The 18,086-nt window shown below is 38.8% G+C and overlaps 1 protein-coding gene across 1 annotated transcript in view; it reads left to right on the top strand.

Annotated features, from left to right (window-relative positions):
* Window positions 1–18,086, top strand: part of LOC150089359 (NBAS subunit of NRZ tethering complex-like) — a 1,057,261-nt gene that overhangs the window by 561,498 nt on the left and 477,677 nt on the right. Inside the window, exon 38 of the mRNA XM_090389247.1 lies at window positions 13,861–14,021. Coding sequence (XP_090245373.1) covers window positions 13,861–14,021 — 161 coding nt within the window. The remainder of the gene's footprint in view (window positions 1–13,860; window positions 14,022–18,086) is intronic.

Raw genomic sequence — 18,086 nt, 5'->3', positions numbered from 1 at the left:
TCACCATCGTCTTTAACACTCTTTTAGTAACCTTCAATAAGGATTTTCCCCCAAGTAAAAACTCTGTTTTACCAGGCTTTCCCCTCCACTGCTTCCCCCATAGGGCTCCATCCATTTTTCAGGTTCTCGCTGAATGTATTTTTGTGATTTTGATTGTCTTGAAGAGCAGATCTTTTGGACCTATATATATTTATCTGGAAGAACATTCAGTTGACCTATTTTGCCTCACCATCGCTATAGTGCCATTTGCTATTTTAACCAATGGCTGAAGATGGTATCGTTAACCCCTAGGTTATGCTTCGTTCACATGAATAGACTTGCCAGCTAACCGGTAATGAAGACTTAGAGAGGGATCCCCTTTCTGTACTACCCATGACTAAGAACAGAACTCGGGCAACTAGATAGTCTACACTTGCACGAAAAGACTAGGATACCGTCGTGGTTGATAAATCACCCGGCGAAGACAATGATGATTGTGAGGAGGTGAATAGAGAGCGAATCATCATGTTCGTGTCCTGAAAGAAAACACTTGTCAAGAAAAAACAATTAAAGAAGCCAGACACCTATGCTCCCCACTGCCCCAAGCAGAGGGAGAATGATGATACAGGAGAGGATCTGCCTAGCTTATTAAGCAAGGAAATCCCAAACCTTAGAATTATCCAGACTCTGGCAGAGAATGGAAAGTTGTCTTTACAGTATAGTAGTGAAGTTTCCAGTGCTGCATGTTTTTATATTGCACATGTTTTCATTGGGAAAGATGCTATATGAAGTGATAATTGAGAACGAGCATCTGAAATCAACAAATGAGCAGTTGCTGCAGACTCTCGAATGCGACCCTCATGACGACAGTGACAAACCCGACTTTCGAGGCCTTGAACAACATTGCCTCTACCATTCAGGCCCAGGCCCCTATTTGAAGGGACCCCTCAGACTTTGTTATATGCTGCCACCATCAGGATGCCCAAGATTCCTGCCCTAGAACAAGCATATGCTGATTATTAATGCAGCAGATGGTTGTGATATCATGGACAGCGATGGTGTAAAAGACTGTTTTGAAAACCTAAAACCCAAGTTGGACAACAAAAATCAAAAGTGGCTGAAAGAACAATGATGCTAGAAGTAGCCTACAAATCAGATCTGGAGCAATTACAAACATTTGGAAAAGCTGTAAACTTAAACCTCGCCTTTGAAACCCCAAAACTTAGAAGGCCAACCATCATCATCTTCGTTGTTGATGTCTCACTCCAGAAGGAAGACCTCTTGGAAGAGATTTTCAATAGAAATCTAGTTGGGTGCATAGACAGGGAGGAGGCAGGGAGCCAATAGAATGAAGATTCAGTACTCGACTAGCAGGACATGGGACAAGCTCAACTGGATTTTACAGGTATCTCCCAGGATTAGAAAACTTCTGCATTATCAAGAAAGGATCTTCTTGGGCTGGTCATCACACTGTTTCCAGACTTTGTACCAGTTCTGAAATGTTACAATTGCCTAGGATACGGCCATATTTCCACAAAATGTCTCAAAAAGCAACCAATCTATAGGTATTGTGTAGAGGCAGGGCACCTTTACAAGGACTGCCCAAATAAATCCTCCCGACCAACCTGTGGCAACTGCAAGGCTATTAATAAACCCAGCAATCAATCCATTCGGGATGGGGCCCCATATATAAAAGAGCAGCTGAAATAATCCATAACAATAAAAATTGTGGATAATAGGCCATCCAACCTGACAATTTCTGAATTATCCCAAGAGAGAGAGAGAGAGAGAGAGAGAGAGAGAAGAAGGGAATCACCAAGACAGAAAAGAATTATGATATCCAGCTCAGGACCCTGGGTACCAAACCCATACTCACCAGATGTTAGCCCATTTGTGTTAATTGCTTCTGAAAGCCTCAGAAGCATCGACGAAGAAATGTTATAAAAGTCCAAGGTCTATCCCCTAGTGGTTGCAGGATCTTACTAACCCACAGAATGATATCAAGAATGCACATTAAGTATACCAGCATAAATGCAGGACTGCGCCTCCCTGCATTGTTGATCAATACAAAGAAAGATTCAGATCCCTTTGTAGAGAATATTGCAATAGGATTTACCCTGCCAAGCAAAACTCATGGAGCACACTGATAGCGACTGAAGGGAAAAGGAATCTTTGAGGCATGGTGTAAAAATTTGTCAGGAACAAAATTCGGTCTACAGACATCATAAATTCCATCCATAATAATGGCTCACCTGAGACAAAAAATTGGCTGGACACAATAAACAAAATACTGGATGATTTGATTTACCATGATTATGCTGATCTAAACACAGACTTCCATAATCAAGTCACTACAGACAACCAAAACTTCCAACCTACCACTATTGAAGATCCTCTTACTGAAGAAGAAGTGGCCATAGCTATCAAGAATGGCAAGGCTGAACAGCTGAATGAGGATAGCAGGAGTGACAGTCCAAAGACGTTTCACAGACTCTCCTGCTATCCTCATTCAGCTGTTCAGCACGTGCTTGAAGGATGGTGTATTTCCATCACTCTGGAAGCTTACAAACTTAAGACCACTGGAAAGTCATTAACCTGTCGTCCTATAGCATTTTTACCAATTCTGGGTAAAGTACTTGAGAGGCTCCTGCTATTTCACCTTCAGCCTGCATACGAAGCTAAAAGTTTTGCAGCTTCCCTCCAGTTTGGATTCAGGACGGGTTTTACCATGACTGACCCTCTGACAACTTTGAAACTTGCAAAAGATTCTGAGGCCACCTAAGTCTTCACAATTTTTATAAATTGTAAGGGAACCTTTGACACCATTTGGTGTCAGATCATCCTATATAGGGTCAGGGCCACTGGCTGCTCCCACAATCAGTTCAAATGTTGGTCAAAACGTGAAAGGCAGATATTGTTGAGGTATCAGAGACATGGTGTCACACAGATATAAGGAATGCAGAAATGGAATTTGGGGAGTACAATGTGTACAGGAAGGATAAACGGAATAGGAAGGGAGGAGGGGTTATGCTATTAGTTAAGAAAAAAAAAAAAAAAAAAAAAAAAACCACATAAAATCCAAGGAAGTATAGCCAGTCGAAATGGTGGATAGTGCAGTGTTGAGTCAGTTTAGTGTGACATAAGCACTGGGAAATCAAAATTGAGAGTAGTAGTAGTATGTTATAGGCCTAATGAATCTGATGAGTATAATAAACAACTCTACAGGGAAATAGTGAGCCAGTAAATCAGAGTCTTATAATGGGGGATTTTAATTTCCCAGATATTGAGTGTAATTTGTGGGTTGGTCACTCACACACTAGCAAGGCTTTTGTGGATTTATTCGATGATTGTTTTCTACAGCAGCATGTTTTGGAGGCAACTGGAGGGAGTAATACTCTTGATCTGATTATCAGTAGTGATTCTTCATGCATTAAGAATCTGCAGATAAAGGAACCACTAGGTGACAGTGATCATAATGCGCAGAAGTGGGATTTACTCAAAGAGGTAACTACCATCAGGAGTATAGGGAAGGGTTTTTGCTTTCATAAAGGCGACTATGGAGGTCTGAGGCAGTATTTAAATTCTATACAGTGGGATCAACTGATGATGTTACCAACGGCAAATTCAAAATGAGAAGCATTCAAAGAATTAATCTTTGAAGATACTAGGCTTTCATACCAACTAAGAAATATTGTTCAAGGTTTAGACCTAAATGGATGTCAGCTAAACTAATGAGATATGTGGCAGAGAAGAAAAATCATGAGATACATATAAATTAATGGGTGACACAAAGCCTATGATAGATTTAAGCTGGTCTGTAACCAAGTCACGAAGGAGGTTGGCAGGCAAAGGCAGATTACGAGAAATCTTTGGCAAAGGATGAAAAGAAAAACAGCAAGGAGTTTTTTATTTATGTAAACTCTAGAAAGAAGGGGATGTATGAGATTGGTCCATTGGATATTGATGGTTCCACTGTTGATGATCCTGCCCGGGTAGCTAACAAACTAAATGAGTATTTTGCATCTGCATTCACCCATAAGGATTTATTCAGGGAGGGGAATGCCGGAGGTGAATTTAACTCTGGCAGTGAGCTAGATAATCTTGTAATAACAGAGAGCAAAGTGGAGGAGAAATTGTTGAAGATAAACATAAGAAAGGCATCTGGGGGTGGATGGGATCTATCCTGTTATATTAAAGGAGGCAGCAAAGGAAGTAAGCAAACCCTTAGCCATAATTATGAGATTCCTTGGACTCAGGGGAGAGGAACCCATGGACTACAGATGGTCAAATGTGACCCCAATTCACAAAGGAGGGTCAAAGGGCAACACAAGTAATTACAGACCTGTTCGTTTAACTTCTGTTCTAGAGGGAAATTAATGGAGGCACTGGTTAAAGAAGCATTGTAGGATCATCTAGACAAGACTTCAGTTATAGCTCGCACACAGCATTGGTTTGTTAAGGGGAAGTCTTCTCTGAGCAATTTGATTGGATACTATGATGTGGTCACAAAGCAACTGGATGCATTCAATAACTTTGATATCATATATTTGGATCTTAGAAAGGCTTTTGATATTGTTGCACATGGAAGGCTACTGCACAAATTGGAGCAGTGTGGCATTGAAGCAAATTGCTGCTATGGATGAAGGGATGGTTGAGAGGAAAAAGACAGAGAGTAGTGATCAGTGGACACTGCTCTTCGTGGACTAATGTTATTAGTGGAGTCCCTCAGGGTTCAGCGTTGGGTCCATTGTTGTTTTCTGTATTTATTTATGATATTGATGATGGTATTTCAGGCTTAATGCCCAAGTTTTCAGACAACACAAAGGTTGGCAGAGTTGTTAATGAACTAATGACAGTACGCTGCTGCAGCAGGATCTAGAAAAGTTGAGCAGATGGGCTGAGAGGTGGCAACTGAAGTTTAACATTGACAAATGTAAAGTACTACATATGGGAAGCAATAACCTCAGAGTAACGTATCAACTGTGTGGTTCTACACTGACAGTGATGGAAAACAAAAAGGACCTGGGGGTAATTGGGCAGGCAGATATGAAGTTTTCTGAGCAGTGCAGACAATCTGCAAGGGTAACCATGGTGTCTTTTTAATGATGTATAGGAATTTTTCTAGCAGGGATAAGGAGGTGATTATTCCCTTGTATAAGGCAATGGTCAGGCCACACCTTGAGTACTGTATACAGGTCAGGAGACCTCATTTTAGGAAGGATATAGAGCTGCTGGAGTGAGGCAGAAAAGGGTAAGTTTAGTGAATGGAACAAAGGGTTGCTCTTACGAAGTTTTGCAAATTACAGTGTCTGGAGACTAGGCACCTGCGCGGTGATCTGATTAAGTTGTAGAAAGCCTTGAATTGTTCGAGCATGCTCAGTGCTATTGGGATTCTTCCTCTTTCTGAGAATAATCGCCCGAGAGGGCATAAATTCAAGTTGAGGAAAGAGTGTAGGATAGATGTGCAGAAGTTTGCATTTAGCCAGAGTGTGGTTGACTGCTGGAACAAACTTCCATCTGTCGTAGTAGAAGTTGATAGCTTAAAGAGATTGAAGGCAAAAGTAGACAAACATTTGGAGTGAGTGGATGTGGGAAATTAGATAAATTGTTTTTTTTTTTTTGGCTGATGCTGTATATGCTTGCTTTTTTCCATCATGTGCCTTTACTAATGCTAACCGCCTCATGAGCTACTTCTCTAACCGACGTGTCACCATAAAAACAGTTCCATTCCATCACTTGGAAATTCACCAGGGGCTGTTTCCAGGGTTCCAACCTTGGTCCTACATTGTGGAATATGATCCTGGATGACTGGCTTCTGAGGATCCATCCCAACATCATACAAACTTCTTATGCCGATGATCATATCATCGTTGTTGAAGGACATACGAGAGCTACAATAGAAAATATGGCAGGTGCAGTACTGTCTGCTCTGTCTGAGTGGGCTGAGAACAGCAAACTTTCAGTCTCTACCCAAAAGAGAAAAACCCTTCTACTGAAAGGAAAGTTGGATTTGAGAAGAGCTCCTATCATCCGTTGTAAAGGGAAATTACTCAAAAGTCAACACTCTGTCAGATATCTGGGCATTACACTGATTGATCAAGAAATGTTCATTCCCCACCTATTTTCCATCAGAGATAAAATTAAAGCCTATATTACCATTCTGGCACGCATAACTCGCAAAGACTGGGGCTTTGCTGGTTAAGGTTTTACATCTTTGCACTGCGTTATTTATTCCTGTCACATATGGCGCCGTCGTGTCGTAAAGCAGGAGGAGATGATAGCAAGAATGCAACGTCTGATCCTTCATGTCCAATGGGTTATGTTGCTGCAAATGACTCGTATGTGTCAGACCATGTGAACCTCTGCACTACAAATTCTTACTGGATGCCTAAGTCTAGATCTCCATCTCATAGACTTCGGTCTCTTTCTCATGCCATCAGGAAGTATAAAGAGGTCAAAATACTCATCATTAAAACAGGTACGGACACTAACATCAAACAAGAGATGACCCGTGTGTGTGTACTGGTTTCCTTTTGGCAGACATGATCTAATAGGCTCATCAAGGATTTGTGGGGAACTTTGGAGAACCACAGGAACGGCGTGACAAAAACACTGTGTCCAATGTGTCTACTCCTTCTAATCATGTCCTGGCAAAATTGCAGACACCTTCATATTCAACTCTGCCTTGTGACTTTTTCCAACAGTGCCCTTTACTTGTTAAGTAATTTTGCAGATCTTGTACACTTATCATCATTAGGTGATAAAAGGTGATATTGTACAACAATATTACCTTTTTTTCCTCTTAAAAAATGTCTGTTGTATAACATCATCAACTTTTTCCTCTGGTAGAAATATCATGGTCCTATTCCACCTGCCATTTTTGCACAATATATTTCCCATTTCTCTGATAATAAAGTTACCAAAAATAACCTCTGTGGGATGAGTGCATTATGCCTTGGGGATTTCTGCTGTTTCCTGATGCTGAACTGTGAGCTCTGATGTTGAGTTCTGCAGTTGAGAACTTGGTAGGTCGCCCCACTTTAATTCCTTTGAGGGCATCCATATTACTCTTTAATCTCTCATAAATGCCCGTCAGAACTCTGAGTTAGTTCCTAATTTTTTCACACACTCTCTGCACCGAACACACACAAAGATTATCATCCTTGGCTCTATCATCTAATATGCCATTAAAAACCAGATCAATCAGCCAATTAATGTATCATATCCAGTTCCAGAATGGTTTGGAAAATTTGTACAAACAGAAAATTGCTTCAGGCCGTGATTCATAGGAAAAATCTCCCCCCCCCCCACCTTCCATTCTTCCCCAAGCTACACTCCCACTGCTTTGAGCCTGTTTGCCTTGCTGCTCGGGGGCGTGTTTTCTATGTTAAATTCAGTTTAATTGTTTATACTATACTAAACTAGTATACTTAAATGCAATAATTACACTAGATTAATTCACCAGTTATCCAGCAATAATTAGCATTAGCATTAGAAGAGGCACATGATGCAAGAAAGAATGCATATACAGCATCAGCAAAAAAAAAAAAAAAAAAAAAAATCCCATTTCACTGATTCATTCATTCCAAATATTTGTCTAGTTCTGCCTTGAATTTGTTTAAGCTGTCAACTTCCACAACAATAGATGGAAGTTGGTTCCAGCAATCAACTACCCACTGGCTAAAGGAAAATTTCTGCACATCTGTTCTACAACTGTCTTTCCTCAATTTGAATCTCTCCCCCCTCAGGTTTGTAATCTGAGCAATAGGAAGAATATCCTCAGCATTAAGCCTACTAGAGCCATTCAAAGCCTTATACACCTCAATCAGATCACCTTTCAGGTACCTAGTCTCCAGCTGTTGCAATTTGCAGAACTTAATCCTCTCCTGGTAAGAGGATCCCTTCATTCCCCTCACCAGTCTTTTGTTGCCCTTCTCTGTACTAGCAACTCTACATCCTTCCTAAAACGAGGCTTCCAGACCTGTACGCAGTACTCAAGGTGTGGCCTAACCATTGCCTTATACAAGGGGATAATCACTTCCTTATCCCTGCTCGCAAAATTCCTGTATATCATTTAAAAGACTCCATGACCTACTCTGGCAGCCTGTCTGCACTTTTCAGAAAACTTCATATCTGACTGCACAATTACTCCAAGGTCTCTTCATTTTCTATTACCCTGAGTATAACAACACATAGTTAGTACATTTCTCTGAAGTTACTGCTACCCATAATACGGAGTAATTTGCATATGTCAATGTTAAACTGATCAGCCCATCTACCCAACTTTTCCAGATCCTGTTGCAGTAGCATACTGTCATTACTGTTATTTTCAACCCTGCCAACCTTTCTATCGTCTGCAAACTTTGATATTACGCTTGATATACTTTTATCAATATCATTGATAAATGATGTTGATAAAAGATACAAAACAACATTGATACAAACATTGATACAAAACAACAATGGGCCCAACACAGAACTCTGAGGGATACCACTAATAACATTATTCCACATACAGCAGTACCCATTGACCACCACTCTGTCTTTTCCCGCTCAACCATCCTTTTATCTACTGTATCAACTTGCCCTTAATGCCATACTGCTCCAATTTGTACAGTAGTCTTCTATGTGCAACAGTGTCAGAAGCTTTCCTGAAATCCAAGTATATGATATAAAATTATTTTTTGTATTTATTTCCTTTGTGACCACATCATGGTATCCAATCAAATTGCTCAGACAAGACTTCCCCTTGACAAACCCATGCTGCATCTGAATTATTGCAGCAGTCTTGTCTAAATGATCCTGCAATGCTTCTTTAACCAGTGACTCCATTATTTTCCCTGGAACAGAAGTCAAACTAACAGGTCTATAATTACTTGTGTCACTCTTTGTGAATTGGAGATACATTTGCACATCTCCAGTCCATGGGGACTTCCCCCGAGTCCAAGGATACTCTCATAATTATGGCTAAGGGTTTGCTTACTTACTTTGCTGCCTCCTTTGATATAACTGGATAGATCCCAAACACCCCAGGTGCCTTTCTTATGTTTAACTCCAACAATTTGTCCTCCACTTTGCTCTCAGTTTTTACCAAATCATTTAACTCCCTATTAGGGTTTGATAAACATCTGGCCCTCTCCTCCTTGAATAACTTATAATAACTTATCTTGAATAACTTATTAAGGTTTTTTAGAAGCAGAGGAAGCAATACAGTAAACCCTCGATTTAACGGACCGGACAAGTAATAATACAGTAATGTATATATTAATCTCGATCATATTATTATTTTTAGGTTATGCAAAATTTCAGTGTTATTATTAATTAAAAATTAATACTAATTACCTATTTCCATTATTGTTTTGATAATTACCTACTTTTATTCTTATAATCAAATTTAGGAAATTGTAGTCAGGAAATTGTCTTTTTATTCTTTCTGAAAACGTGTTCAAATTGCTGTTTTCCCAGATTACAGATAACAGGTAAGAGCAGGTGGTGACTTGTGAGCTGAACATGACTCGGGACACTAAAATGCAGGTGTACCGACTCGCTTTGTTTCAGTATCAGTCTGCCCCAAGCTATCTTGCGGTCATGTTTTATATAGAGTGTTTCTGTGATTTCTGAATTATGACTTTATTTATTAAATAATTTTGTCGCCTTAAAATTTAAAATTGCATAAGTGATAGAGGAGTTAAAAGAATGTGTGTGAACTTAAATGTGGCACAGAAATTAGGCTAATTAAGGAATTACAACAAGGTGCCTCAGTAGCACATGTTTCTAAAATTTACGGCGTAAAAAAACAAACTGTTTCTGATATCTGTAAATCAAAGGCCATATTGTACAGTAATGTATATTGTATTAAAGCTTTTTTATATTAAGAACAATAAAAAATGCCCCTCCCCCAGGTTACATTCCATTTAATGGACTTTTGGCATTAGCGGACACCCCTTCTCCCTAGTTAGTCTGTTCAATCAAAGGTTTATTGTATTTGTGATGTGCTTGTGCCAAGAGAGATTAGAAGTCAGGGTAATCCCTAAAAGAGATATATTATCTTGCCTAGAAATCGGAGTGTCACCAAAGATAAGCATAGGAGCTGAAGAATCCTTTTTCGCGAGATATAAGACAGCACTTGGTTTTAGAAAGATTGAAATCAACTAAGTTGTCTTTGCCCCACTGAAGAATTACCTGCAGATCGGCATTTAAGGAATTGGTAGTGGATATTTGAAAAGTTCAAGCTGATTGAGCAGGGCAAGGTTTCTCAAACTGAAAGGTGGAATGCAATGTGTTATATCGTTGGCAAAACTATGGATAGGATTTCTGGTCAATGGAAGAAGGTCATTGATATACAACAGGAAAAAAGTGGGGAGGGAACTGAACCTTGAGAGACACTAGCATTAGTGGAGAAGTTAGAAGACAGAAAGCCATCTATCATCACCCTCAGTGAGAGGTCAGAGAGAAAACTGGATAACCAATTACAAAAAGCAATAAGCTTCCCTCTTGGCAAGCTATAAGATAGAAGCTTGTTTAGAAGACTTTTATTCCAAACATGATCAAAAGCCTTTGAGATGTCTAGAGCAACTGCTTGTGTTTCACCAAACTTTTCCATTGAATTTCTTCGTAAATGCGTAACATTAGCCGGAATCCATACTGGCGATTGTTGATCAGACAGAAGCTTTCTAGCTAGTTTGTAAGTTGCCGGTTAATTGATTTCTCCATTACTTTAGAAAGAGTAGAAGTAATTGCAATGGGACGATAATTGGATGGAAGGGATTTATCACCCTTTTTAGGAACTGGCTGGATATGAGCAAATTTTCAAGCTGAAGGAGAAACACATTTGGAATAATAAAGTGAAAAAAAATGTGACAAAGAACAGAAGTAAGTTCAGGAGCACAGGTTTTGAGAACATCAGGACCTCAAGCTTTCTGAGCATCAATTTATTCATCAAAATCCTTCTAACATCCTTTTGATGGAAGACCACAGGATGCATTGAATGGAACAGTTGGGAATGGTGGGAGTTCTTTTACCAAGATCATTAATACATGAGTTGGAAGAAAAATGGGATGCTAGCAGGTCAGCTTTGTCCTTGGCTGAAGTGACAACAGAACCAACTGGTTTTGATAGAGGTGGGAGCAGAGATGGGCAAAAGTTGCGGCCAATAACTTTGGCAAGAGACTAGAATACTTGGCTACCATTAGGGCAAGAAGCAAGTTTTCTACTCTTAGTCTGTTCAAAATCTAGTTTGGACTGATTAATAACTGCTTTACAATTGTTGCAAGCTTTGGTTTAAGCAGAAAATGAAAATGAAGAATTAGAAACAAGCCAAATACGATATGCACATTCTTCTCTTGAACAAGCACATTTATTGGAAAACCACAGTTTAGAAAGAGGACAAGATCTTAAAGTGGAGTGTTAAATAAAGGATTCCATTCCTACAAGAATAATTTCACTGACATGATCTGAGCAAACATTGACATCAAAAGATTTGAAACAGTAATCCGACCGAGGGAAAGAAGAAAAGAAATCTTGCAGGTCATTCAATTTCGCATTCTTGTAATGCCAAACAACATGAGGTTGGGAAAAGCCATGAGATAAAGGCTCCATTGGAGAAGAGACAATCACCAAGTGGTGATCTGGGGTGCCTAAAGCACCACTCACTTTGCTCGTGTACTTAGAAGGGTTGTTAGTGAGAAAAAGATCAAGCGAGTTGGCTGTATGGTTATGATTGTCCAGTATTCTAGTATGAAAATGAAAAATCTAAGCGAGGTTATTAGTAATTACAAAAGCCTCAGCATCTCGACCAGCTGGGTCTGTGTGATGAAGCCAGCTGGAGTTGTGAACATTAAAATCACCAAGGAAAATTGCCTCATTGTTTGGGAATGTTGTATTGAAGAAAGTCAATTTGCAAAGAGAGGAAGTCAAAGAGCTTCAAGTGTTTAGGGGAGTTGGGAGAATGGTAGAGACAACAGATGAATTTGACAGAATGAGGTAGAAACATTTAAGCCAGAGGTCGAAAAGTTTTTGTTTCAAGCCTCCAATAAGCAAAGTGGTAGTATTACACCTGTTGATGAGTCATCTACTTCCTAGTATTACCTGGTAACACAGAGGGGTGCCATCCATGTGGTGTGGGTGCCACACCTCGACCTCTGCTTACGTTGGTTCACAACTGGGTGATCACCCACAGTGTGATTGTGCCTGGGGGTTATACCCAAGGTTGCTAATAGTCCCCCCCATTGCAAAAGTGCAAGCAGAAGATTTGGCTGTCACAGACTGACTGGACTTTGTCGATATTGGGTCCACTATATTACACTTGAGTGTTACCCAAATATCAGTTCCATCAGCATTTTAGACTCCCAGGTAACAAATACTTGTCTGCCTTATCTGAGAGAATGTCTGTGACAACCTCAAGGACCAAGGCTTAACCTCCTTTGTGACTTGATTACAGACTAGCTTGTATCTACCATAGGCTTCTGTGTCACCTGACAATTTATGTGCATCCTGTACATTTTTCTTCTGTGCCACGAGTCTCATTAGTTCATCTGACATCTATTTGGGTCTGAACCTAGAGCAGTATTTCTTAGTTGAAACAAAAAAGACTAATAGCTTCCAAGATTACTTCCTTGAATTCTTCTCATTTAGAATTTGCTGTTGGTAACATCATTGGTTGGTCCCACTGTATAAACCTAAAAATCTCTGAGACCAGTGTAGTTACCTTTACGAAAGCAAAAACCTCTCCATGATGGTAGTTACATCTTTAAGTAAATCCCACATCAGTAATCTGTGATCACTGCTACCTAGTTGTTCCTTTATCCGTAAATTTTTCATGCATGACTGCTGATAATCTGATCAAGAGTTTTACACCCTGTTGTTGCCTCTCTGACATGCTGCTCTAGAAAACAATCATCCAGTAAATCCACAAAAGCCTTGATAGTGTGCGAGTGACCAATCCACAAGTTCCAGTCTATATCTGGGAAGTTAAAAACCCCTATTATAAGACACTCTGATTTTCTGGCCCACTCTATTTCTCTGTATAATTGTTCGTTGTACTCATCTGAGTCATTAGGCCTATAACAAACTCCTGCTCTCATTTTTGCTTTCCCCTTGTCTATGTCCCACCAAACTGTCAAGTGCATGGTCATCACCAAATACGGAGAATGCGGAAAGGTCAGGGAATGACCACTGCATATTCCTGGAGCAATATGGCCTTAGTTGCTAATGCTCCTAAAAACCAAATAACAAACAACAAACAGCAGGCTCTAGTCTTGATCCCATCGCCTTGTACGGTGGGATAATCAGTTTTTTATCCGTTTAAGCAAGATTCCTGTTTGTCATCGACAAAACCTTGTGCTGTCCTGGCAAACTGTCTGCAGTGCTTAGAGAAATTCATGCACAACTATCCCCATTTCTTTTTCATTTTCCACTACCCAGAGTATAGTACAACGTAATGCCATGCTTCTCAGCAATACCAACCCTATCTGGTGCCTCTGTAGCCAGGTGGGCAGGAGTAGCAGTGCGTAGCACACACCGCTCTGATTAGACCGGGATTCGAGCCCGTGACCACCAAATATGGAGGATGCGGAAAGGTCAGGGAATGACCACTGCATATCCCCAGAGCAATATGGCCTTAGTTGCTAATGCTCCTAAAAAACCAAACAACAAACAAACCAACCTTATCTTAGAGTTTTATGCTTCTTTGCTGTAATTTTTATAATCTATAATCTTATAACTCTAACTTATCTTTAAACTTTGTTTAGTCATTATTTACTGATTTAAGCAAATAATTGTACAGAATTGTATTCATGCTCATTACTACTGTACAGTTTTTTGAACATTATTAAATTTAGTTTGAAACAATTAATCTTAAATTAAAATTTACATTACCACAAGGATAAAGATGGTCCTCAAATAGAACTATATAAAGATCCAGCTACCAGTGCATTGTGGCATACAGGAGAGAAGACTTTACAGGTATTACAGAGTACAAGTCAAACTACTAAAGCGGTCTTAGCCACAGTAGGAAGTAGACAGTTTTGGAAAGATGCTGTCAAGTATGTGAACATTGCTGAATTATATAATTAATTATATAATATATATATATATCTTTATATATTTTTTTTTTTTTTTTTTTTTCATTTTTGTAACATGCATTATTGAGTTATGCATTTGGACAATGGTTGTTGTATGTTTTGATGCCATTTGTTATGCACGTTAGTGACATAAGTGAAATACAAAGAGTTCATGTTATGTGTCACTAGATAAATTATAGAATGTCTTAAAATACCGTGTGATTGGACTAAGTTTCAATAGCAAAAGCTTAATTTAAAATTAAAATATGCGGAATTAAAATATGCGCAAGGAAGCAGAAGTGCACAACTCCGTCCCTGGTTGTCATGGAGAATTAATTAATTAAGAACTCTAAAATATGTGAAACAGATGGGGCCAATAGTCATAACGGTAGACTTTCGTTTTGTTAAAAACGTCTTCAGTCGGCAAAGTTTTTTTTGCCGACTGAAGATGTTTTTAACAAAGAGTTCTTTTAGAGTTCTTAATTAATTAATTCTCCATGACAACCAGGATGGAGTTGTGCACTTCTGCTTCCTTGCGCATATTTTAATTCCATTTTTAATTAATTTATTCTCATCCCGTAAACTTACCAATTAATCTAGTTAACTTAAAATTACCCAAACCCAAAAATTTAGTCATTCATTCACCCAAATAACAACTGCAGATTATCCAATGTGAGTACCGTAAATTAAGCTTTTGCTATTGAAACTTAGTTATGTGTCACTTGTTTAGGATGGGCAAGGTTTAAATTATATTGAAGATATGAGCCATTTTTGATTAAGAATTAGCTGTAGATGCAGAATTTCATCTTTGACACCACAAGTGCGAACTACAGTAACCTCTCAGTGATTCACTAAGATTATGAATAGTTATTGTAAATAGTTACTCTCTAGGAGTACTGAAACAATTCCCTATCTATTTTTGGAGCTTTGCACACAAAGAAGTTCAAGCAGTTATTTGAAATGGGAATGATATTTGTTAATCCATAGCAAATGATATTCTTACAAAGAAAGATGCTGTTAAATCACATGCAAATGTTAAGTACTTTTATTGGAACTGTTAAAAGAGAATTAAATAATCACTGCCATACAGGTACTTAACATCAAGATGATGTTTTGAAAGTCAGCTGAGTAATGTCATCAGGTTTGGAGATAGCAGAAGGCTCTGACTGGCCCAAAATAGGTTCCTTGTCTTCTCCAGGCTTGATGACATTACTCACTTAAGTTTCGAAATGTCATCTTGCTATATTAAGTGACTGTGTTACAGTGCTTACTTAATTCTCTTGTAACTTTCCCAATAACCATAAAATTTGCATATGGTGAAAAGAAATTAATACAAAGAAAGACACCTAATGGTGTCTTTCTTTGTATTAATTTCCTTTCACCTGTATCCCACCAACTCCCCCTTCTCTATCTGTTCTTTCACCTCCATAGTCTCCTTGCCTGCACCACACTTTGAGATAATCCTCCAAGGTATTAAAGAAAGTGGGGGGGGGATCTCCAGTAGAAGGAGTCCACTGCATGGTGCAGGGTAAGTAAAATTCATTCAAACAACACCAACATAACAATACCTCATGCCTAACCCTACACCCATTGACTTTCTTTAATGCCTTTGAAGATGCCTCAAAGTGTCTGGTAAAGTAGACTATGCAGATGAAAGTACAGAGTTAGAGAAGGAGGGTTGGGCCATACAGGTGCAGGGAAAGAGGAGGATGAAAAGTGGAATCACCTCCTCCTCCCAGAGCTATGCTTGTGAGGTCTTCAGGCCCTTCTGAACTCCAGCTTTCTCTCTCTATCCCTACAGAGGTCAAATTTAATGTGCTGACTTTTTATGTCTCTCCTTTCCCATGTATGTGGGCGGGCTCCTCCTCCAGGGATTCCTTCATCTCCTATACTTCTTGATTCATCTTGGAAGATATAGTTTTTGCTGTGATCCTCCTTTATAACTTACCCTATGCCCCATCTACTCTTCTGTTTTAACCCATATCCCTCCATTTCCACTTTTTTTTTGGATAGCTGACTTCCTTGCCAGGCAAGCAGAGGGCATTCCTTGTCCATGCAAAATGCAGTGACGAACAGCATGCTTTCTTCATAGGAGTTCACTACTACTATCTGATCACTGCGCCTATGAGCAGTGATCACATAGCAGTAGTGTTGAAAATGAACTCTCGTCATGGCCGACACCAGCCATTTTGCCTAGTATTTGAATTCTCCAATGGGGTAAACCATCTTTGCTGACATTATGGTTCCTTACATCCCAGTGCTAAATATCTAGCTGCTAACCCACTACCTGTAGGGGTAGAATTTTTTAGACTTTATTTGATCTTTCTAACACCTGTTTTTGTGTTATTGGTTGGATATGTTATCTCTGGTGGGACCATCCTCCTGAATTCCATGCTTCTGTGGATTGAAATCTTCTTGGAACCTTGACTATTTTCTCTACTCTTGTTAGGAAGGTAAAGATTGTCCCTCAGCCAGAGAGTGATTGATCATGGAATAAACTTCTGGCTGGCCATGACGAGTGTCCATTTTCAACAGTACTGCAATGTGATCACTGCTCATAGGAGCAGTGATCAGATAGTAGTAGTGAACTCCTATGAGGAAAGCATGCTGTTCGTAATTGGATTTTACCTGGACAAGGAATGCCCTCTGCTTGCCTGGCAAGAAAGTGGGCTATCCAGGGGAAAAAAGGGGGGAGGAGGAATGGAGGGATATGGATTAAAACAGAAGAGTGGATGGGGCATAGGGTAAGTTATAAAGGAGGATCACAGCAGAAATTATATCTTCCAAGGTGAATCAAGACGTATAGGAGATGAAGGAATCCCTTGACTATTTTCTTTACTCTTGTTAGGAAAGTAAAGATTGTCCCTTAGCTAGAGAGTGATTTGTCATGGAATAAACTTCTGCCTGGCATTGTGAAGTTTGTAGTTTGGTGCATTTAAAAAGCATCAGAAAAATTATTGGAAGGAATTGGCGAATGAAATGGCTAAGGTTTTTTTTTTTTTTTTTTGTGCTGATTTTATTTAACCTTATTTCTTTGCATCATGTTGCCAATACTAAATGTATTGGCAACATGATGTCAGTTCATAACTGACAGTTGGACAGACAACTTGAGTAGTCAAGACCCGCTAATTTTCGTAAAATCGGACAAATGCTAATAATTTATTGTAATTTTTCCTTGTAGAGGATATGCGATCTCATTATGGATTTAAAATAAACTTTGTGGATTTTTTGAAAAGGGTAGTATAGGCTATTTTTGGAAATTTTAAAGGAATATTCAATTTTGGGAATATTATATATTTTATTTTAAGGCAGAAGAACACTTTTACCTGGGGTTTTCTTCAGTGACAACTGCATCCCAGAGAGGTGTAATTCAGAAGGTGTTGAAATTGCAATTATATGGAAGGAGGACAAAGGAAAAAGCCAGCTTTTATCCTAAATCCCATGAAAGGATTTACTTTTATGTTTACTTTTACTTTGTGTTTAATACTTTATTTGTTTTGTAAAAGATGTTTACTTTTCCAAATTTTAAAATATAGCATCAAGGAGATAATCTTTTAAGATGATTAAAGAATTTAAAATTTTCAGTGAGGAATATAGGATGAATTGGAAAAAATGATTTAAGATTAAGGCACTTCTGTTAATGTTCATACACTGTTTAAAAAAAGAAGTAAGTTGTTGATAAAGTTTATCAGTGAACTGATATAACTACTGGGTCATTGTCGATGAAATTGGGCTAATAAGTTGTAGCTCACAAGGACATCTGAATAAATTAGATAAAGGATGTAGAAGAGACAAGGTAAATTTTGTGTAGTTTAAATAATAACTGGAATAAGTTGAACTGACACAATGTCCTACATATGATGTCCTTGTCCCCTTTTACTTACCAACTGATTATCTGTCATACATGTGCATGTGTGTGATGGCACTTTACTATTTGGAAATATTAATATGCTCTTATTGTTACAGCACTTGTATCAATGATTGCATTTGTATTTCTATACAAAAAAAAAAAAAAAAGTTAACATTTCTTTCTTTGTAAGATGCTTG

Source organism: Mastigoproctus giganteus, chromosome 2 (genome assembly GCF_048544385.1).
Source record: "Mastigoproctus giganteus isolate SK-2022 chromosome 2, ASM4854438v1, whole genome shotgun sequence".
NCBI classification, from domain to species: domain Eukaryota; kingdom Metazoa; phylum Arthropoda; class Arachnida; order Uropygi; family Thelyphonidae; genus Mastigoproctus; species Mastigoproctus giganteus.
Note: the sequence above shows the minus strand (reverse complement) of the source record. Positions and strands in the feature narration are given on the sequence as shown.